The sequence below is a fragment of the Chlorella variabilis genome (genome assembly GCF_000147415.1).
Source record: "Chlorella variabilis unplaced genomic scaffold CHLNCscaffold_13, whole genome shotgun sequence".
Classification (NCBI taxonomy): Eukaryota; Viridiplantae; Chlorophyta; class Trebouxiophyceae; order Chlorellales; family Chlorellaceae; genus Chlorella; species Chlorella variabilis.
In genome coordinates this window covers 379,686-400,248 of record NW_005435075.1, presented here as the reverse complement: position 1 = coordinate 400,248, position 20,563 = coordinate 379,686, and the positions used below count along the sequence as shown (strand labels likewise).

Sequence of the window (20,563 nt, the reverse complement as noted above, 5' to 3'; positions counted from 1 at the left end):
TGACATGTGACTTATGTGCAGCACGTTGCCTGACATGTGACCCAATTGGGGCTAGGGGCTCGCAGCGCGCCGAGCGGGCGGAGCGGCGGCAAACGGCGGGAGGCGGAAACCCTACACGCCAAAGGGGCGACCACGCGCATGATGCGCTCGCCCCCACCTCTGGTCGCGTCCACGCCCTGAGAAGAGACGCAAGCACGAGCAGCGCCGCACCACGCCCCTCCGTGGCCATGGCGCGGAATTTAATTATGGCCTTCTAAATGTTAAATTCTGTGAAGGGGGAGCGTTTCTCAAAGAGACGGCCATGCTGTTTGCTTCGTCTCTTCGAGTAATGCACGTGCCCCGCTGGCGGGGCGCCAGCTGCATCTGGGGCCTAACCCAGCGCTGCCCAGCACTGGGCAGGGCTCTGCTGAATTCCCCACCAAACATGCACTGCCCAGCGCAAGTTCTGCACATGCAGCGCGAACAGGGCGCTTGTGGGCAGCGCCAGCGCCCCGTTAGCGCTTGAGTGGCGGCGGTGACCAGCGCTGCCCAGCACCAGCGCCGCCCAGCACTGCCCCCGGGGTGCTGAGCAACCCTGGTCGGTGGGAAATTCAGCAGAGACCTGCCCAGTGCTGGGCAGCCCTGGGATAGGCCCCAGATGATGGCCTGCCGGGCGCCGTGGCGCTCTCCTCTGCTCCCTTGATTCACGGGCCCTGAGAGCACGCAGCGATACCTCGCCTTTGGCTTGTGCCGCACTGGCTGCATGATGCCGTAAATGGCATCGCACGCCACTCTCCAGAGCACGCAGCCCGCCGCCGCCGCCGCCGCCCACACATGCTATGCCGCCCATAGCGTTTCGCCTTGCTCAGCAGTCGGCAAATCGCCCATCTCATGAGCCTGCATAACTACAGCTCAGGCATGCTTAGCGCTTCATTAATGGGACTGCGGCGCACATCCATGTACCGCCGCCTGGCTTCTTCGCCGCAGGGGTCTCTCTCCGGTTGGTTGTGCATGCCCTGGCTCACAATGGCAGCCTCCGGCGCCCCCACGCTGCAGAAGCAGCTGTATGAGCTGCTGAGCAAGGCCGAGGCAGAGGCCAGTGGCAGCGCTGGGCGGCCAGTGGCGGATTTCTGCTGTTCTGGGCAGCTTGGGCGCCTGTCTGCAGGCCTGACGGTGGCCGGCCTGGGCGCCCTGAGGCTCCCCCTGGGCGACCAGCAGGCCGAGCAGCTCAAGCAGCTCTGCACCATGGCTCCCTACGGGAAGGGGGAACACACGGTCGTGGACCCAGCAGTGCGCCACACCTGGCAGTGCGAGCCCGCGCAGTTCACAGTCAGCGAGCGTGCGTCCAAGGTTTCCCGCCGCCGCCGCGCCGCCGCGCCCTGGTGCATGTTACAGCCCCGTCCTTCATGTTCAGGGCCTGCCCTTCCCTCTCAGTGGCTGTGACAGTGAGCCTCTTCCTTCCCTTGGAAACTTTGCTGCTGCAGGGTGGCAGGAGGAGGTGGTGGCGGAGGCGGTGCGGCACACCAAGGCCACACTGGGCATCAGCACCGACACAGGTTGGTTGGTGAGCGCCTGTGGCGGTAGGTTGTTGCGGCGTGCTGCAGACGCCAGCTTTGTGGCTCGCTTTCCACATCTTCCACAATGCCAGGCCTTTGCCATGCCCTGGCCCTCGCTCAGCGGCTAGCCTGCCCCCTGTGGCGCAGAGGTGGAGGCTCAACTCTACAAGCTCCTGCTGTATGAAGCTGGCAGCAAGTTTCTGGTGAGCCGCAGGCGCCTGTGCCAGTGCAACATTCGCATTAGCGCGCGCACTTTGCCGGTGGATCAGGCGCGGTCGCCTTGTGTCTGGGCAGCGCCGAGCGAGGGAATGGCTAAGCCATTGCCGCCTGTGCCTGGCCCTCTCCCGCCTCGCCCCTGCAGCCGCACCGCGACACGGAGAAGGCAGAGGGGATGTTTGGCACGCTGACCCTGATGCTGCCCTCGCGGTACCAGGTGGGGCGGCGGCGGGCCGGCAGAGCTGACAGTGTCCCTTCCTGCACAGGCTGGATGCTTGCGGTGTGAGGCAACACCTTGCAGCGCAGCTTCAGGCAACTGTCTCGGCCTGCTGCGCTTCCCGCCACAACCTGCCCGCACCCTGCCGCGCCCCTGCCGCCGTGCAGGGCGGCGAGCTGGTGGTGCGCCACGCCGGCAAGGAGGTCTGCCTGGACCTGGCAGCCAGGAATGCCGCCAGCTCCTGCTTTGCCGCCTTCTACGCCGGTAGGCTTGCGGCCCTCTTCGTTCCGCGCCTGAGCTCGCGTCTGCTGCCGCCTCGCTGCCATCCAGCCCAGCCTGGACCGCCTTGCATCTTAGCCGTGTAGAGGTGCCTGCTACGGCGCCGTGACTTGATACCTGGAAGAACGGTGCAGGCACGCCACTCCTCCCTGCCCTGCTGCCGCAGACTGTGAGCACGAGATCCTGCCGGTCACGGAGGGCCACAGGCTGGCCCTGGTCTGCAATCTGGTCTACTCTGGGCAGGGGCCCCCGCCGCCACAGCTGCCGCCAGGTGCGGCCGGCTGCCGGAATCGCGGCGTGCTTGCTTGCCTGTGGGAGTCGCAGCCTGTCTGCATTCTTGGGCGCCTGCGGCACAGACCCGAAGCAGAGGACTGCACCTGGCGCCGTGCCCAGCCCGAACGCCACGCCCTCGCCTTATTTCCTGCGGCGCTGTGCTGCAGGCGACCCGTCGGTGGCGCGAGTGGCGGAGCTGGTGCGGCATTGGGGAGCCAATGCCAAGGGCCCCGCAAAGCTCTGCTTCATGCTGGAGCACAGGTGGGCGTACGGGCGCAGCGCTCCAGCCACACTCCGCCGCCGCTTCTGCCACCTGCTCAACAGCGGGAGGGAATGGGGGAGGTGTCAGTGTTCTGCATGCGCCCGCTCGACGCAGCCGCGGGGTGCAGGTGCCGCCGTGGCATCCAGCAGTGGCCGCAGCCTGCCACCCATGCTCGCCATCCCTGCCTGGCTCCCTCCCTTGCTCCCTCCCTCGACCTGGCAATGCATGCACATGTGCAGGTACAGCCAAGAGTCCTTAGAGAAGCGCGGCGTGGATGCGCTGAAGGGCGCAGACCGCGCGGTCGCGCACCTGCTGCTGGCGGCAGGCCGGGCGGGCGGCGGCGCTGAGCTGGACGCCTCGCTGGCGCTCGTCACGCGCGTCACCACCCAGGGCGCCATGGACGAGGATGATGCTATGGAGGCAGAGGAGGAGGAGGTGGAGTTTGTGGAGCAAGTGCAGGACGTCAGGGTGGGTAGGGCAGCGCCGCATATGCCTTGCACGCATAGGGACCCCACCCGCTTGTCCTTGTACTTCCACTTTGGGTTGAATGGGCGCCGAACGAGCAGCCGTTTCCGACGTTTGCCAACGCGCCCTTTGGCAGGCCTCCCAATGGGCGGTCCTGGCGGGGCCGGCGCCGGCCTTCAGCAGCCTGTCGCTGAGCCCTGGGACGGAGCTGGTGCATGGCGGCAGCTACTGGGCCATGGCGCCAGACGAGGTGCGCGGGTGGGAGGGTGGGAGAGGAGCGGGCTCAGCAGCTATGCCATGAAGCTGCGGGGAAGGAAGCCCAGGAGAGCCCGGCTAGCATGGTGGCGGCCCTGGTCCCACGGTGCCCTGTGATGCCTGCTTGCAGGCCAGGGGGCAGTTTGCTGGCAACGAGGGCTCCTACATGAAGAGGTTCCTGGCATGCTGGATGCCACAATGGGGGCCGTGGGACAGCGTTGCACTCCATCTGTGACCCCGCCAAGCTCCCTGCCCGCTGCCATCGGCCTGCATCTCTCACGACGTCTACCGCACTACCGGTGCTGTACCGCAGGTGGTACCGCCGCGTAGGCATCGTCTTCTGGCCCCGCTCCAAGCGCCTGCTCAATACCGTCGCCGCCGATTGCAGCTGCCAAGTGCTGCGCCTGCTTGCGATGCTGGTGAGGGCGGGCCGCTGGGCAGCTGCAGGAGCCAGCACGCCACACAGAGGGCAGGCAAGGTGCGGAGAGGGTGTGTAGCCTGCAAGTGTTATGCCGTTGTTCTGGTTCAAATGATCCCTGCTGGCTGCGGTGCAGAACCCTGAAGAGGGGCAGGGTGGCGGGGAGGTGACGCAGGACCAGCCTGCACATCAGGCACTGGATCACCTGCTCAAGTTGGCCCGCCAGGAGGAGGCTGAGCCGGGCGAGGCGGAGGAATATGAGGGCTACAGCAGCGGCGACTACGAGATGGGGATGCTTGTGGAGAGCGCGCATCGGCGGCAGGAGGACAGGGAGGGCAGGAGGCACTGGGGCCCGGAGCCCGAGGCCACGCCCGCCGAGCTGGCAGCCGCCATCGTCCACTACCTTTCAGGTGCTGGAGGAGGCGCAGCTGATGCCAGATGATTGCCATGGCGATGCTGGCTAGCTAGCCAGCGAGCTCGCTGCAGGCCCCTGCCACAGTTGCCTCATGCGCTACCCTGCCCAGAGCTGGTGCCATCCCGCCTTGAACCCCGGCATCCTGGCTTGCATGATTTGCCTCGCAGAGTCGGGCGCCAGGACGGCGTATGTGTATGTGTGGAATACAGCAGTGATGTTGCAGCTGGCGACTCAGCTTGGCAGTGCTGACCTGGCATCCAACCTGCTGAAAGCAGCCCAGGGTGAGTGAGGCAGGCTGCTTGGGCTGTTACTGCACACTGCAGCATGGGAGCCAAGCGTTTTGCTTGCCTAGCAGCCTAGCAGTGCTGTAAACGCCAATGCTCCCGGCCGGTGCAGGAAGAGCAACGAAGCTGAGCTGCGGAGGCCTGTCGCTCACGCGGCAGCTCACTTTGGCTTCCCTGCCGAGTGGCACGCCCCTCTGATCAACATGATGAGCACCGTTGACTACAAGATGGCCAGCAATGTGGCGCTGCTGGAAGAGCTGGTGGTCGCAGGTGCGGGCTACACCCCTGGCCCTCTGCCTGCCTACCTACCTGCCTACCCACCTGCCAGCCTGCCTACCTGCCCCTGAGGAGGCGCCAGGGCTGTGCTGGGGCCCGGCTCCCCTGCCGTGTGCTGCAGCCGGCCAGTGCACGGCACCCGCCTCTGCAGCAAAGTTCCTCGGCAACCTCGCCCTGCTGCTGGCCAAACTGATCTACGTGAAGTGCAAGAAGTGGCAGGCATGTGTGGCAGCAGAGCAGCAACCTTAAGACGTCAGCTGGCACCAGGAGATCAGCTGGCAGGGTTCACTGGCACAAGAGGATGTTGGGAGGCATCAATTCATGCATTTGTGCACTGACGATAAGATTTGTTGTCTGTGCTGTGCCCGCATGCAGAAGTACCAGGACCTCAAGTGGCTGCCAGGCCTGCTGGTGGCGCTTCACAAGATCAAGTCGCCACGTGAGCCGGCGCCGCGCGTCTGTTCGTCTGCCTGCATGTGCGGCCCACGCACGCCGCATGAGCCAGTGAATGCACCTCGCCTGCACTGCGCGGTGCAAGCCCAGCACCGGCGCCTGCCTTCCCACTGGCATGAGCTGACGGGGCGCAAAGGCGTGCTTGTGCAGAGGCTGAGCTGGCTCTGAGGTTCCTGGTGTCTGCTGCCACCTCTGGCCGCATCATCACATACTCCACAAGGGAGTCTGATACTTCCCAGGTGCTCGATGGGTGCCTGGCCGTGGAGACAGCATTGGGCCCGGCAGCGATGGCAGGCAAGCCCGGGCGTTTTCCTCGCCTGCGTGTTTGCAGCAAAATGCGCCTCTGGAACAGGCATCCAGATTGTGACTGATCCTCGCCTCTGCCTGCAGTATCCCCGTCCCTGCTCAAGCTGTCCAGCTGGTGCCTTGCCGAGAGCGTGGCCAGGATTGGGCGAGCCCCAGGTGCTGCTCCCTGCACTGTACTGCTTTCTGACATGCATCTGATGAATGTCACAGCTCCCCTGCTGCAGTCGAGCCCCAGGACTGGAGCAAGCCGTGCCCGGCGCAGTGCAGCGATGCCTCCAACCTGTGCGCCGCCTGCTTTGCCATCAAGGTGGGGCAGCTGGGAGCAGGAGCCTCGCGCTCACAGCTGACCCTGCGCAGGGCATCTGCTTGCAAGCGTGGTGCACCCTGGGGGTAGCCAGTCCAACCAAATGCCCTTGACTGCCTTGCTCTGCTGGCGTTCCTGGAGGATCCTGCAGAGAGGGAGACCTCCCTGACAGATCCAGGCACTGAGGCGTGGAAACACCTCTGGCCTTGCGCCCACCAGTGAGAGCAGCCGCCGCCAGCTGCGCTGGAACGCCCTTCGGCCGGAGCCAGAGAGACCCCAATCCGCCTGCTGTTTAGGACTGCGCGACGCGTGCTGGCTGGTGCCTGGGCTGATGCAGGATCCGGGAATACCGCGGGCAGGAGGGCCAGGGGGATGTCGAGGCGAGCTATGACTACGAATCGCGCACCTGGCGGCTGAAGAAGCACCACGCCGTGTATGCCAAGCAGGCAGCAACCCACGCAGCCTCCCAGGAGGTGCGCCAGCGCCTGGCCGACCACTGGCTGCACTGCCTGCTGCACCTGCTGCCGCGCGTGCCGCCACGGTCGGCGGGCGGCTAAGGCGGCAGCCGCATCAGGCCTGGCCCCAGAGCGCCGGCTGGGCAAGCCATGCAACAACAGAACGGTAGCGGCGGCGGTCAAGAAGGCCAGCAAGCACCCGCGTGCGTGTTACATGTACTTGATTTTGGTTTTGCACGAGGGGGGTGCGCACACTTGTGTGACGCATCAGGAAAGCATTGCATCCAATTGCCTCCGCATGAGCCGCTCTAAGCTCAAGTAATCAAAAAAAGGGGAACAAAGCAATCAACTGATGCAATGTACTGAGTACAGCAGAAATGAAATCGGTCGGTGGGCCGCCAGTGGAGCGGGAGGTGGTCAGAAGGAGGTCAGAGTCGGTATGCATGTCGGCAGGGTGGAAGTGCCAGTTGCCTCACACCAGGGAAAGCTTGCCAGCAAGCTGTGCCGCCGCAGCCGCGCCATCCTGGCCCGCGGCCCAGCCGGCGCCCTGCTGACCTGGCTGCGCGCTGGCAGCGCTGACGGCCGCAATGTACCCAGGCCCCAGCTGCACATGCGGCGCGATGTAAACGCCTGCGGGATTGGGGAGCAAGGAAGGGCACAGGAGGTGTGGGTGTGGAGAGAAGGATGCACCGCCAGCCTCAAGACTGGCCAGGGGGCCGGTGACAGCTGGCAGGTTTCCGGCGGCCAGCACACACGCCCACCACAGCGCTGCCAAAGGGCCATACGTCCTGACCCATGCCTCCTCAAGCTGCCCTCTCGCCATACAGCGGCATCCAGCAGCGCCCCCCCAGCCCAACAGAGACAGCCGCCTGGAGCCGCGGCGGCCACGGCTGCCGCCAACTGCTGCCCCTGCCACATCTGCGCCGCCTCGGCCGCCGCCTTGTCCAGCGCAGCAGTCAGCCCCATGCGTGCCGCCAGCTGGCGGGGTGTCTGCCCCGCCTGGTTGGCGGCGTCTGGGTCTGCGCCGTACTGCAGCAGCTCCTCCAACGCGTAGCCAATCCGCTCGGCATCATAGTCGCCCACAGCATCCGGATTGGCGCCCAGCAGGCAGTGGTGCAACGCGGTGTTGCCAGCGTGGTCAGCTAGGGTGGCGTCCGCGCCGGGCAGGTCAATCGGGCGCAGCAGGCTGCGGGCTGCATGGCAGACAGCGAGGTCGGCGGTGTCAGCGGGCAGGGTCGGCGGCGGTGGGGCTGGCGGCATGGCGGTGCTGGTAGCCTCAGCATGCCTTGGCAGCATGCCTTGTAGCAGCAGCAGGGCATGACAGCAGCGGCAGAATGAGGCACACGGCAACACGCAGCAACACAGGCAGCAGCAACGGCAGCGGCAGCGGTACCGGCGGCGCCAGCCCAGCGCTCACCCCAGTGCCAGGCCCAGCTGGCGTCGGCCACGCCCAGCATCAGGGTCGTCTGGCCCGCCGCGGTGCGGGCATCCAGGCGGCCCGCCGCTGCTGCCGCCTCAACCAGCTCGTCAATGGGGGTCTCGCCTTCCTTGTACGACAGGTGCAGGGGGGTGTAGCCGTCACGGTCTGCCGCAGCAGGGCTGGCCCCGGCCTCGAGCAGCGCCTCCACAACCCACGACTTGCGCTCGACGGCGGCCAGGTGCAGTGCGGTGCGCCCAGCAGGCGTGCACGCCTCCAGGCTGGCCCCCACCCTGGCCAGGGCCTTGGCCGCCATGGCCTCGCCCGCCGCAGCTGCCTCCATGAGCGGCGTGCGCCCTGCGGCGGCGGCGGCCTCGGCGTCGGCGCCCGCCGCCAGCAGCGCCCGGATCGTGGCCACCCGCGCCTCGTCCGACGCGGGGCGCTGCCGCCCCAGGCTCCTGCCGGCCGCGGCGTGCAGGGGCGTGCGGCCGTCCGAGACGCGCGCCCCCACGTCGGCCCCGGAAGACGCCAGGGCCTGGCACAGCGCCGCGTGGCCGCCGGATGCCGCCATGTGCAGCAGGGTGGCGCCCTGGCTGTCGCCCATGCGCAGCACCGCGTCGGCGTCCTTGCCGGCGGCGGCCAGGCCGGCCCGCACGGCCTCCAGGTTGCCGTGGCAGGCATGTTCCTGAAGATCCTTGAAGAGGGCTGCAGGGGAGCGGGAGGTGGGGCGCCGTGTGAGTGTGAGTGTGAGTGTGCATGGAGGGATCAGGAGCAGACCAAGCAGTAGAGGCGCGCAAAAGCCGCAGGCAGCAGCCGCTGCTGGAACAGGCCAGCATCGAAGTGCATGCGAAGCACAGCGGGCCCCAGGCCACAGACAGGGCCCCTCCTCCCTCCACTCTCCGCCCTCCACCCCCTGCCCGCAGCCAGCCAGCCGGCAGCCCAACGCAACCCCCTGGCACACCCCAGCGCTGCCTCTCCGGAATCCCCCAACCTGCCAGCGCCCCCCGCGCCTCCTGCCTTTTGCCGACCGCCTTGTGCAGCCTGCCCGCCAGTTTCTCCAGGTGGCGGGCACTGGCCAGGGACAGCGGCGAGGCCTCCTTCTTGTCCTGAGCCTCTGGGTCTGCGCCCGCCTCGAGCAGCGCCTCGACGACCCCCAGACACGCCTCTGCATGCTCCCGATCCCAGCACTTCGCCACGCGGTGCAGCGGCGTCTGGCACTGCCGGTCGCGGGCGTCCACCTCCGCGCCCAGCCGCAGCAGTGCAGCCGCCGCATCCGGTGCAGCGCTCGAGGCGGCGACGTGCAGCGCGGTGCGCCCCGCGCCGTTGCGCGCGGCCGGGCCCTCCGTTAGGTCCAGCTGGCGTGCGGCGGCGGCCAGGGCGTGGATGGCGGCGGCCTGGTTGCAGGCGGCGGCCTGGTGGAAGGGCGTGGTGCCGCAGGCGGGCGGCAGAAGGGCGGCCCCGCCCTGCACAAGCGCCTGGATGGCCTCCACACGCCCCCACTGGGCCGCCAGCAGCAGCGGGGCGAGCTTGGATGAATCCAGGCTGTCCGGCGCGGCGCCGGCCGCCAGCAGCGCCGCCACCGCGGGCGCGCTGCCGGCCTGCATGGCCACGTGGAGCGGGGTGCGGCCGCCGCCGGCACGCGCCTCCAGCGCCGCCCCGGCCCGCACCAGGAGCGGCACCAGGGCTGCCTGCCCCTCCGCGGCCGCCTTGTGCAGGCAGGTCAGGTGGTTGGCCCCCGCAGCCGTCGGGTCGGCGCCTGCTTGGAGCAGCCGCTGCGCCGCAGCCACCTGGCCGGCGGCCACCGCGGCCAGCAGGGGCGTGTCGTTGCCGCCGTCGCGCTGGTTCACGTTGGCCCCGCCCTCGAGAAGCGCGTCCACGGCTCCCAGGTGGCCGGCGGCGGCGGCCAGCGCCAGCGCGCAGCTGCTGCTGCTGTCCTTGCTGAGCTTGTCGGGGTGCTTGCCGCCCGCCAGCAGCTTGCGCACCGCGGCGGCGTCGCCCCTGGCGGCTGCGGCGTGCAGCTTGCCGCTGGGGCCGCTGGCGAGGAAGCCGAAGAGGGGCATGGCGTGGTGGCGGGACCGAGGGTTTCTGCAGTGTGCCAAGCGAGGCAGGAGAAGACGTCAGGAGGGCATGTGTTGCCCCCTGATGTGGCACCCTCCCGATTGGGCAACCGTTCGTGGTGGCGTTTTGGCGCCGCTCTAAGGCATAAAGGATGACAGGTTGGTTCATAATTTTAAATTTGCGGCAGCTGCGGGGTGCGGGAGGGGAGAAATAGAAGCCTTAGAGACTCTGAAAGGCGAAGGAAAGGGAGGGATCGCGGGAGAGAGCGTGCCTGATGAGCCAGACGAATCGGGGGAGGTGCCACATCAGCGGGCAACACATGCAAGGGTATACGGCGGGAAGCGGCAGCGGCGGCAGCTGGAGCAATAGCAACGGGATAGCGGCAGCGGCGGCACCCCGCTGCAGAGACAGGTGAGAGTGCAGGTTAGTGGGTTTTATTGCAGCGTAAGCGGTGTGCGGCGTGAGCAACTCACTCCGACAATGGGGAGGCGAAGCCCCAGACTTCGTTCAGCGGTGGATAGAGATGCAACACAGCGAGCGGTGATGAAAAACGATCAAATAACTGGATGCAAGCTGTAGAGCTCTCAATTTAGGGGGGGGCCTCCCCAGTGGCAGCTCTCCCGCAGCTTCCAGCCCGGGCTTGGTCCACTACCTCCCACATTCTAGGGGACAATTTTCAAGGCCTCCCCGGTGCTTGAGAGAAGCGAGGGAGAGCGCGGAAGGGCCAATCAATTCAGCAAGAGGTGTTGGACCTTGCTGCACAGGCTCCCCAGCGCGCACAGAGCAGGCCTGCGCTTACAAGCATGCAGGAGGTGCGCTGTGAGTGGGCAGACGCATCCAGCAGATCCCACCGGCAGGTAGCGGAGGCGGCGGGCGGCAGTGGCGGCACTGTGGTACAAGTAGCAGTGCTCACAAAGCTGGCTGGGCTGACGTACTGCTCAGATGCGATGGCAGCAGATGAGGGGTGGTGCAGTGGACGGCAGTGCTCTTTCCCGCAGCTTGCACTCATATGCAGGGCTGGCGGGGCGGAAGGCAGGATGCTCCCCACGCACGGCGGGGCAGTGTATTACAAGGGCCCCGAGGCCGGCCCAGGGCCTGGGCTTGAGCGTTGTACATTGTACAGTGACAAAGCAAGCAGTCAGCTTGAACACTGGTGAGGGCAAAGTTAGAAGCCTACGCGCTACGCCTATGGCACTCACGAGGCAGGCAGCCAGAGCATGCATGCGGTACGGATCACCATCCAGCACATCTGCGCCGCAAACAGGGTGGAGGCCCAGGGCAGGTCTGCCATCCACTGCACCACCTCCAGCTTTGCCGCCGCCAAGGCCCCGGCGGCGCCGTGCTCCCGTTGCTGCGCCTTGCCGCCCGCGTCGCCGCCCTGCGGCCTGGCCGCCGCGAATTTGCACAGCACCACAGCTGGCAGCAGCGCGCCCGAGGCGAGCTGCAGCCAGAGCGTGGCCGCCAGGCAGGCGGCTCGGGGCGACAGGCTGACAGCTGCCATCGCGCCCGGCGCCACAAAGTGGAAGGGCCAGTCGGCGGCCGCGGCCAGGCCATCCAGGCACCTGTTGGGATCCAGGGCCAGCAGGGTGGCATGCACGCGCACTGGCTCCCCAGGGCCAGCCAGCTGCAGCGCGGCGCAGTGGCGGGCCGCCGAATATGCCAGCACGGCTTGCTGCAGGGCCACCGCTGCCAGAGCCATGCTGCAGCAGGGCCGGGGGAGGGAGCAGCAGGCAAGCGGTGCGGTTCGAGCATGCGCAGGCAGCATGAGCGGCGCAGGTGAAGGGGACACAGCTGGCAGAGCACCCCGCCGTGTGTGGCGGCGCGGCAGCTGCTCTCACCCCGCTGGCAGCAGGCGGGAGATGCAGGTGAAGAAGAAGGGAGGCGCTGAGGTCCACAGCAGCCACAGCCACAGGAAGGCAGGGCAGGAGGAAGGGCCCTCCAGCGGGAGTGGGGTCGGTGCGATGAAGGACGCCACCAGCGCGAGGCGAGGCAGGAGGGTCAGCGCGGTGCGATGGCGTGTATGCCACCCTGGGGCGTAGCGCGCGACGGCGGGCCCCAGGGCAGCAGACAGGGCAGAAGCCATCGTGAGCGCCAAGAAACCCAGCCCGGCCTGCGAACAAAAGGTGGGGGGCAGATCGGCATGTTGCATGGGGTGGCGTGCTAGTAGGGTCTTTGACCCACCGCAGACGGGCGGCGCTCGCTGCCGCCTGGGGGCAACAAGTGCGTGCCGCCCCCTTGGTGCCGGGCCTCGGCCCCAGCGCCAGCGCGACATCCGGGGCCCGATGTGCACCTGGGGGCGCGTGAGGAGCCGAACCAGAGAGGACGTGACGAGCAACGCGGCTCCCATGCCCTCCAAGCCGGCGTGGAGGTCCTTCTTGCCAGTGGCGTTCATGGTGGCACACTGAGAGCGCCAGGGTGCTAGGAAAATTGTGACTCCCCTTAAGAGAAGGAGCGTATCGAGATTTGCAGTTGACGGGCCCATTACAGAGGCAATTTCCTTCCCTGACAAGCCCTCAAAACCGCTTAAAACGGGAACATCCAACAAGATGATGATGATGAAAGGCGCTTCTGATAACGTTGGGCAGCTCGCCTGCGTGGGATGCCCTGTGCACAGCTGGCGACGCGCAGTTCCGGTGCCGACGGGTGCAAAGTGCCCGCCGCTGCCACAACGGCAGGCCCTGCGTGCCCAGCCTGCAGCCATCCCCACATGGAGCGCTACATCGCCTTCTGCTTGATGCACTGCAGGAGGAGAGGGGGCCGCAGCGGCCGCCGCGGATGATGCATGAGGTGGGCACGCCACAGGGGGACCCGCCGCCGAATGCACACATGCGCACACAGCCAACACGCGCTGCCACCTGGTCAGCTGTCCAGTTCAGACGCCTGCAGGTGGTGGGTCACTTGCCTTGCCCTTTGACAGCTTGTATGTGACCTTGCACACGCTGCACCGTTCCACGTTGCCGGGCTTGCACTTCTTGCAGTTGGGGCTGGCGGCCGCGCAGCTCCTCAGGGTGCCGTCCTCGCGGCCGTCGCGCGTGGCCCTGAACAGGCGCCACACCGTCGTCTGGCGGAACAGCTGGCCGGGGCGCAGCACGTTGGAGGGGAATGTGGGCTGGTTGATGGCATCAGGGAACATCGTCTGCAGCAGGGGCAAGGAAGGGCGGCAGCAACTGAGAGCCGGCAGCTCACACCGCTTGTTTGCGCCACGCGGTCAGCTGCGGCGGCAGCGACGAGCGCCGCGCATGGACGCCCGCATGCCTGCTGCTGGCATGCTGCTGGTGGCGGCCAGCCCAGAGGTGGGCGGGCACCACGCGCAGCTGGCACCCAGTGTGGGTACCCAACAACGTACCGTCTCCAGCGCCACCGCCGCCCACTTCTGGTATTTCACCCCGTCCTTGCCGCTCCACTTGCCGGAGAAGGCGTTGCCTGTACTCACACATACCGCCGCACAGTCGGCAAGCTGTGCCTGCCTGCCTGTCCCATGGGGCCGGTGGCCCCTCTGCCCACGCCTAGCCAGTGGCGGGGCTGGCACCATGGGCGATGCAGGCATGCGGCGCTGCTGTCCCGCGTTGCTGCCGCGCTGCTGCCGGCTCTGCTGCACGCAGCAAGACAGAGGGCAGGTGAAGGAGCGTACCGGTGTACAGCATAAGAGCAGGGGCGGTGGTCAGGAGGTCCAGCCCGCGGCCAGAGCCTGGGTGCACCAGGGTGGCGGCATAGTTGGCCCTGCATGAAGAGGCGGCAAAAACACACGGCCAAGGCGGTGGGAGCGGCCCTGCATGCTGCCGCGAAGTACCCACAAGCCAGGCAAGCAAGCAGCACGCGTGTGGCAGCAGCTCACGGGTCTGCCGCCACAAAGCCCTTAACTTCCTTCTTCACGTTGGCCCCATTGCCAAACAGCACGTAGCTCGTGCTGTAGCCGCCCTCCTCTGCGGGAGGGAGGGAGGCAGAGACGGGCGGTGGGAGGAAGGGAGGCGGCTGGCCTGGCGGCACCGGGATGACTTACGAATGCCGCATGAATGACACAGCACAGCACAGCGCCTGCAGGCTCGGCAGGAAGCAGTGACCCACCAGCATGGCCACACAAGCATGGGCTGGGGGGGGGCTCCCCTGCTACCTGCCAGCTCGTCGATGCGCTCGCCGATGGCGTGCTGGGAGGTGAAGTCCAGGGCGGTGCCATTCACCGGCTCCATCTCGCCCGTGGGCACGCTCTTGCCGCTCGTGGGCGTGTAATAGTCTCTGCAGCACAGCCGCGGCAGGCCCAGGGCAGCCACGCTCTCCGCCTATGGCGGCGGCGCTGCAGCATGGCGCTGCGGGCCCCGCCAGCCGCTGCGGCTTCAGCGCCGCCTCCCAGATGGCAGGAAGGAAACGCTGAGCTGGGAGGCAAGCAGCACAACGAGGCACAGAGGCTTGCCAGAAAGCACCCGCCCAGCGCCTCACCCCTCGTGGATGGTCAGCAGGTGGTCCAGCACCGTGGCATTGTCGGCAAAGCCAGCCAAGTTAAAGTAAGGGTGGGAGAAGATGGAGAGCGGGGTGGCCTTGGTGGTCGTGCCGGTGATGTCTGCGGCGGCGGCGCGGCAGCAGCTCACGCGGGCAAGCACGAAGCAGGGGAGGTGGGCGGGCACGCTGCGGCTCGGTGTTGCTCCTGCATACCGCTCACCCATGATGAACTCATTCTCTTCGGTCAGCTTGTAGGTGACGCGGAGTGAAAGGGCCCCCGGGAAGCCCTGCGAGGCACCCGGCGCCGCCGTCAACCAGCAGCGGCAGCAGCACCAGCCCTTCGGGCCGCTTGGGCGCGGCAGCAGCCCGCAGCGGCATCGGCTAGCCAGTCCAGCTTGCAGCGCGAGAGCAAGCCCCCACCTGCTCCCCGTCGGGGCTGGTGTATTTGAGCTTGGCCTTGGTGGGGCTGGAGTAGACGACCGTCCACTTGACGCGGTTGTAGCCTATGCCGCCGCCGTGGATGGTGTCCTTGCCGCCGTTTGAGTTCCCGTCCAGCTTGTAGGTCTTGCCATCCAGCGTGAACTTGGCACCCGAAGTGCGGCCGCCTATGCGACCCATGATGCAGCCCGAAGGGCTGGTGCCGTTCTGCGGGGGGGGGAGTAGCAAACACTGTCATGTGAAGGCGGCGCCGGTGCAGACCGGTGCATGGCGCGGTGGCGGCACACGGCGGGAGAGGCGACCGCGGCGCACCTTGTATTGTTCTACATCCTCGAAGCCCAGCATCACATCTGTGACCTTGCCGTCCCTGTCTGGCACGAGGAGGCGCTGCACGCAAGCGCCGGTGGGCAGGACGTGCGCCTCCACGCCGTTCGCGTTCTTCAGCACCACGGCGCCCGGCGAAATGACCCCTGGAGCACCCCTGGCGCTGATAGCTGCCGCCACCAGCGCTAGCACCCCCAGGAGCCGGACAGCCGTCATGGATCCGTGCGGGCGAGACAAGCGAGAGGTGCTGCTGTTGAGGAGGTGCCGCACCAAGGGTGAATGGTCTCAGCGGCTGTCGAGGAGGCGCGTTCAACTGTTGTACTGGCTGTGATGGCCCAGGACAGGTGCCAGCAGCTGCCGGCACGGCCGTCGCCCCTGCGGTGGCGGGGCATGCATTTTGCAGATGCAGCAGCAGATCCGGACGAATTGTGCGACACTCAGAGCATCGCTCTAGCTCGTGGGAGGATGATCAGTGCCGTCAGGTGGCGGCGGTCGTCGGCAGCCGCGACACACGGGCTGATCCTTCTGCGCGCAGCTGCGGTTGTTGATCCAGTCTCAATCACCTGCCTGATTCCGTGGATCCGGCAACCCCATCTGAGATGGCCCTGCCACGCCAATCACAGCACGATGGCCCACCAACCAGGCGGCGCTGCTCATGATGGTGATCATCCCAGCGGCAAGCGCAGACCTGCCTTCCTCTCGGTCTTCGGTCCACTCCTGGTCTTCGGTCGGCGCCGAAATTAACTGCAGCCATCGCAACTTTGGGCATCCCATGGCCAGCGGCAAGGTGCTGGAGAAGCTGCGGCAGCTGTATGGCAAAGTGGAGGCGGACGTGAAGCGCTGGACGACGCTGCAGGTAGCAGGGGCGGCGTTCAGCAGCGCCGCCGCACTCGGCCGTGCCACCACCACCTGTCGCCGCTCCCTCCGCCAGGCAACCCTCCATGAGCCCCTCCTTGCTGCTGCCTCCTGCCGGTCCTGCAGGAAGAGGCGCTGTCGCTGCTGCGCACCACGGCCAACGTGCTTGCAAGGCTGCCTGCGCTGGAGGATGCGGGGTCATACGGCACGCTGGCACCGCTCCCCGGCCTGCCGCGCCTGCTGCTGGCCAAGCAGCTGGTGGCGCTGGACGAGCTGATTGCGCAGCTGCAGGAGTTCCTGGACGGCATGCAGGCAAGCTGGGGTGCTGGCTAGCCGCTTGCTGCGTCCAGACAGAAGCCAGCTTCTGCACGCGCTGGTTGCTGGCCGGTGTGCGCGGCAGGCACTGCCAGGGAAGAGGATGCACCTGCCCCCGCACTCTCAGCTGCCCCACGGGTGATGCCGCCCAGAAACACACGTGCTGTGTGCTGCAGGGCGTCGTGGACGACATGGCACGCCAGGCCCAGCAGGCACAGCGCATGATCCGCCAGGACCGCAGCCTGACGCCGGCTGTGTGCGCTGTGGCGGCGGGGCCCATCCCCTCGATTGCGCAGTGCTTGCAGGGCTTGGAAGACATAAGGTGAATGGTGCCTGCCCGCTGCAGCGCTGGAGCTGGACAGCAAGCCGACAGCCCGCACCCGCTTCCACATGCCTGTGGGCAGGGCGGAGGGAAGATGCGTTTATGGGTTATACCAGCGGGTTAGTATACCCGCGCGAGGTATCGACTGGCATGCGTCTCAACAGCTGGTGCGGTTCTGCCCTGCCTGCAGCCGCATGCACGCCGAGGAGCTGCGGCTCAAGGATGCGCTAGTGCTGGAGGTGGGCGTTGCGGGTGGGAGTGCCGAGCCTCCCTTGCCGTTTAGGTGGTTGCTTGAGTGCTTGGTCCCACCCGCTTCCTGTGGTTCCGGTGCTCCTCGGTCACCGTTGCGGTATCCATGCTGCCCTTCACTGACTGGTGCGGTACCGCGTGCCCTGCAGGTGCGGTACGACACCTCCGAGCCCGACATGCAGCAGGTGGCGGCGCTGTTTGCGGCACAGATGCACATCGACGGCGGGCGGGTGCGCGACCTCCTGCACCTGGTGGCCGCCACGCAGGAACGGCGACGCTTCTAGCCACCTTGCCTCGGAGACGCCTCCGCTGGTCTTTGTACCATGTGACCATGTGATACATGTACTTGCATGTACTTGCATGTACTTGCATGTACTTGTCCATCTGTATTTCATTCACACGACTTGTACACATGACTTGTGCAACTGTAAGCTGCTCGCCGGTGCCGATGCCGCCTCACCCAGACGACGCCAGCGCCTTCTCGGCCCCCCTGAGCCGCCGCAGCAGCTCCCCCAGCTGCTCCGCGCTCAGCCCGCTGCTGCCGGGCTGCTTGGCGGCCAGCCAGGGGCCCACGCTGCACCGCAAAAAGGCACCAAGCGCCGTCCTAAGGGGCTTCAGCTCCGGTTGGATTGCGATGCTGCAGCAGGTGGCAGTGTGGTGGGGTGGCAGCTGGTGAGCCAGAAACTCGGCGAAAATTCGGCAGCACACCCAGCCAGCCTGCCATGCAGCCTAGCCTGGTGCCGCCGCAGCCGGCTGTTGCCAGCCGCTGCCCTGCCCCGCCCCACCGCTTGAAGAAGGAGGCGGCGTCTGCCGGAGTCTTGCAGCTGGCCAGCAGGTGCTCGAAGAGGATGCGCCAGAAGAGGACCTCGCGGGGCGACAGGGCGCCCGAGAAGTCGACCACCTGGCACAGCAGGCACAGCGGGCACGTCGATGTCGTAGGCGCAGCAGGCGCAGCAGGCGCAGCAGGCAGGGCAGGCGCCGGTGGACCCAGGACGTCCGCACGAGCGCCACGGGGTGAAGAAGCGAGGGACGTAGACGGGCATCCAGAGCGTTGCGAGATGCCAAGCCAGCCCAAAACCAGCCACGGCTGGATCCCCCTGCCTGCCCAGCTGGCTCCCTCCACGCCACCACACCGCTCAGGCCCGCCCTGTATCTAGGCAGGCGGCACCCACCTTGAGCATGGTCCCCGGTAGACCGCCGGCGGCCAGCACTGTGCCCATCAGGCGCGCCAGGTTGGTTAGGCGCCGCACCTCCATGCCCGCCACCTCCTTCAGCTGATCCCAAAAACAAAACTGGCGGCAGGGGACAGGGGAGCAGCACGGTAGCAGCCCAGGGGTGAGGTGGGGGCGACGGGAACGCGGCCAAAGCCGGCGAGCTGCACTGTGGTTGCTGGACAGCCCCCCGGTGCTTTGCACGCCAGCCACGCACAAACAACGTGCAGGCACAAGCCGGCCTTGGGGCCAATCTGGTTTGCGCCTGCAGCCACAGTGTATACCAGCACCCCACCTGCAGTGTCATCTTGTGGCTCTTCCCCGCGCCACACAGCCGCAGCAGCAGGTGCGCATAATACGCATTCCACGCCTTCTCCTGCACGGCAGTTGCGGCAGCAGCGGCAGGCACTGCTCAAGTGTTTGGGCGGCAGCTCAGGCGCCTGCCTGGCGGCAGCAGCAGCAGCTCCTGCCCCGACGAGCGACAGCAGCAGCAGCACCGGCAGCAGCGGTAGCCCCAGCGCCCGACCTGCAGGCAGCACTCGACGGTGACCCGCGCCACCTCCCGCTCCTGCTCCCCCTTGAGGCCCAGCCGCAGCAGCCGCTCCACAGCATCCACGCAGTCCTCGGCTCCCATCACCACGCAGAACACGGCCCGCCGCACGTCTGCGGCAAAGGAAGGGTGCGGCACGGTTGGGCGGAATGAGGCCCAGGGGTGGACCCGCAGAAGCTGCCTGCGGTGCACTCTGCCACCGCAGCACCGCAGCGCCCTTGCGGTTGCCCGTACTGCTCCTGCTCCTGGAGCCAGGTCCCGACAAGCACGCCGGCGTGCACGGCCGCCTCTCAGCCCTCCTACCCCGCCCAGCCCGGCACCTTGCCCCGCCCACCCGTGTTCATGCGCAGCGCCGCGGCCAGCTTGATTAGTTCCGGGCCCGCCAGGCCGCCCTCGCCGCCGCCGCCCGCAGCCGCCTCTGCGGCCGCCGCCTGCAGCGCCGCGCTGCCGCCCAGCCTCAGGGGCACCGCATCGGTCGCCTCTGGCATCCACCAAATGCCCTGCAGCAGCGGCAGCAGCGGCGGTGGTAGTAGCAGCGCAAGCCTTAGCCTCACCACCACCAGCACCACCACCACGACCACCAGCAGCGGCACCACCAGCACCAGCACCAGCACCAGCACCGGCACCAGCAGCAGCACCAGCAGGAGCAGCAGCAGCAGCACCCCCACCCCCACCACCACCAGCAGCTGGAGCTCGAGGCGATGCAGCGTGGGCCGCGCTCGTAGCAGCCAATAACCGACCGCCCTCTCACCCTCTTGTTGGGCTGCAGCACTTTGTCCCAGGTGATGCCGCCCAGCGCCACGTCAGCTGCCCCACCAGCCTTCAGCCACTTGCTCACGGCGGGCGCCAGCGCCACGACCCTGTGCTTGGCCTCCTCCCGCCGCCTGCAGCCCGGGGGCGCGCGCGGCGGTGGTGGTGTGGGCCAGGCGGCAGCGCCATTGCAGCACCAGCTCTCGTGGTACACACCCCAGTATCGTGTGGTACGCACCAGTATCGTGTGGCACGGCTAGTATCATGCGGTACGCGCCAGCTCTGCAGCAGGCCCCAGCCAGGCCCCAGCCAGGCCCACACATTCACACACCACACCCCTCCGTCTCCCTCCCTCCCTGGCTCCGACCCTCTCGCCCCCACCTGTTGTTCTTCACATCCACCACCAGCTCCAGCAGCATCTGGGCGCGGCGCGTCAGCGTGCCCGCGCCCCCCGCCTCCCCCGCCCTCACGTGCACCGCAACCACAAACTCCTTCATCGCCACCGGATCCGCTGCAGGGGGTGGGGCCAGGTTGGGGGCAGGGTTGAGAACGGTTGAATCGAGGTTTGAGCCAGAGTTGAGCCAGAGTTGTGAACGGTTGAGAAGGGCCACCGGCACCAGCAAAGGGTTGGTGGTGGAGGAGGACGCAGCGGCGAGTGTGCCAGCAAGCAGCACCTCAGCAGGGCAGGGCAGCAGTGCGGGCTGGCAGGAGAGCAGCGGCGAGCTGCGCGCCCCACCTGCTCTGAGCTGCAGGCCGGCGGCATGCAGCAGCGTGACAATCATGCTGACGTCGGTCTCTGTGAACCTGAAAAAGGGGACGGCACACAGATGCAGCACACACGCGCTGTCAGCAGGAGGCAGGGGAGGAGGGAATCATGCCACAGGGAATCGTGCCCGAAGGGCGCAAACACTGCATAAGCGCAGCGGCGAGCGCGGCACAGAAGGTGCGCCGCCAGCCTGGCACGCACCGCTGGCGCCAGCTGTGCAGTATGCTGTAGACGACGTCTGGCTTGAGCGCTCCGGCCAGGTACAGGTGCGCCGCCACCATGGCGAGGTTGTGGCAGCACAGCGTGTCGCCCGCCGCCGCCGCCGACTCCAGCCGGCTTGCCAGCCTGCAAGGCGGCGGCAGGTTGTGTGTGCTTGTGTGTGTAGAGCAGTCAGGCAAGACCACGGGGGGGGGGGGGGGGGGGGGGCCCCTGGTTGGGGGGGGGTTGCCTTCCCAGGTTTA

The 20,563-nt window shown here is 67.3% G+C and overlaps 5 protein-coding genes across 5 annotated transcripts; 3 read left to right on the top strand and 2 right to left on the bottom strand.

The window, feature by feature from the left end:
• Window positions 1-1,005: 1,005 nt before the first annotated feature.
• On the top strand, window positions 1,006-4,362 carry CHLNCDRAFT_52940 (hypothetical protein; the record flags this gene model as incomplete). The annotated part of the gene is made up of 12 exons (XM_005846672.1): window positions 1,006-1,318; window positions 1,464-1,535; window positions 1,683-1,738; window positions 1,897-1,968; window positions 2,136-2,232; window positions 2,414-2,518; window positions 2,688-2,781; window positions 3,022-3,250; window positions 3,384-3,497; window positions 3,633-3,676; window positions 3,816-3,921; window positions 4,057-4,362. 12 exons carry the CDS (start codon window positions 1,006-1,008, stop codon window positions 4,360-4,362), a joined length of 1,608 nt encoding a protein of 535 aa, XP_005846734.1.
• Window positions 4,363-6,885: 2,523 nt separating this feature from the next.
• Window positions 6,886-9,890, bottom strand: CHLNCDRAFT_135171 (hypothetical protein; the record flags this gene model as incomplete). Its single annotated transcript, XM_005846531.1, has 4 exons — window positions 6,886-7,043; window positions 7,277-7,606; window positions 7,831-8,535; window positions 8,822-9,890. The coding sequence occupies 4 exons, from the start codon at window positions 9,888-9,890 to the stop codon at window positions 6,886-6,888; spliced, it is 2,262 nt and encodes a 753-aa protein (XP_005846593.1).
• Window positions 9,891-12,931: 3,041 nt separating this feature from the next.
• Window positions 12,932-15,204, bottom strand: CHLNCDRAFT_9386 (hypothetical protein; the record flags this gene model as incomplete). Its single annotated transcript, XM_005846530.1, has 8 exons — window positions 12,932-13,024; window positions 13,235-13,311; window positions 13,520-13,664; window positions 13,968-14,121; window positions 14,323-14,443; window positions 14,543-14,609; window positions 14,743-14,967; window positions 15,073-15,204. Coding segments are annotated over 8 exons (1,014 nt in total), but the record flags the coding sequence as incomplete, so codon positions are not given.
• Window positions 15,205-15,856: 652 nt separating this feature from the next.
• Window positions 15,857-16,272, top strand: CHLNCDRAFT_135168 (hypothetical protein; the record flags this gene model as incomplete). Its single annotated transcript, XM_005846671.1, has 2 exons — window positions 15,857-15,940; window positions 16,066-16,272. The coding sequence occupies 2 exons, from the start codon at window positions 15,857-15,859 to the stop codon at window positions 16,270-16,272; spliced, it is 291 nt and encodes a 96-aa protein (XP_005846733.1).
• Window positions 16,273-16,445: 173 nt separating this feature from the next.
• CHLNCDRAFT_135167 (hypothetical protein) lies at window positions 16,446-17,109 on the top strand (the record flags this gene model as incomplete). Its single annotated transcript, XM_005846670.1, has 3 exons — window positions 16,446-16,576; window positions 16,767-16,815; window positions 16,975-17,109. 3 exons carry the CDS (start codon window positions 16,446-16,448, stop codon window positions 17,107-17,109), a joined length of 315 nt encoding a protein of 104 aa, XP_005846732.1.
• Between the last annotated feature and the right edge of the window lie 3,454 nt (window positions 17,110-20,563).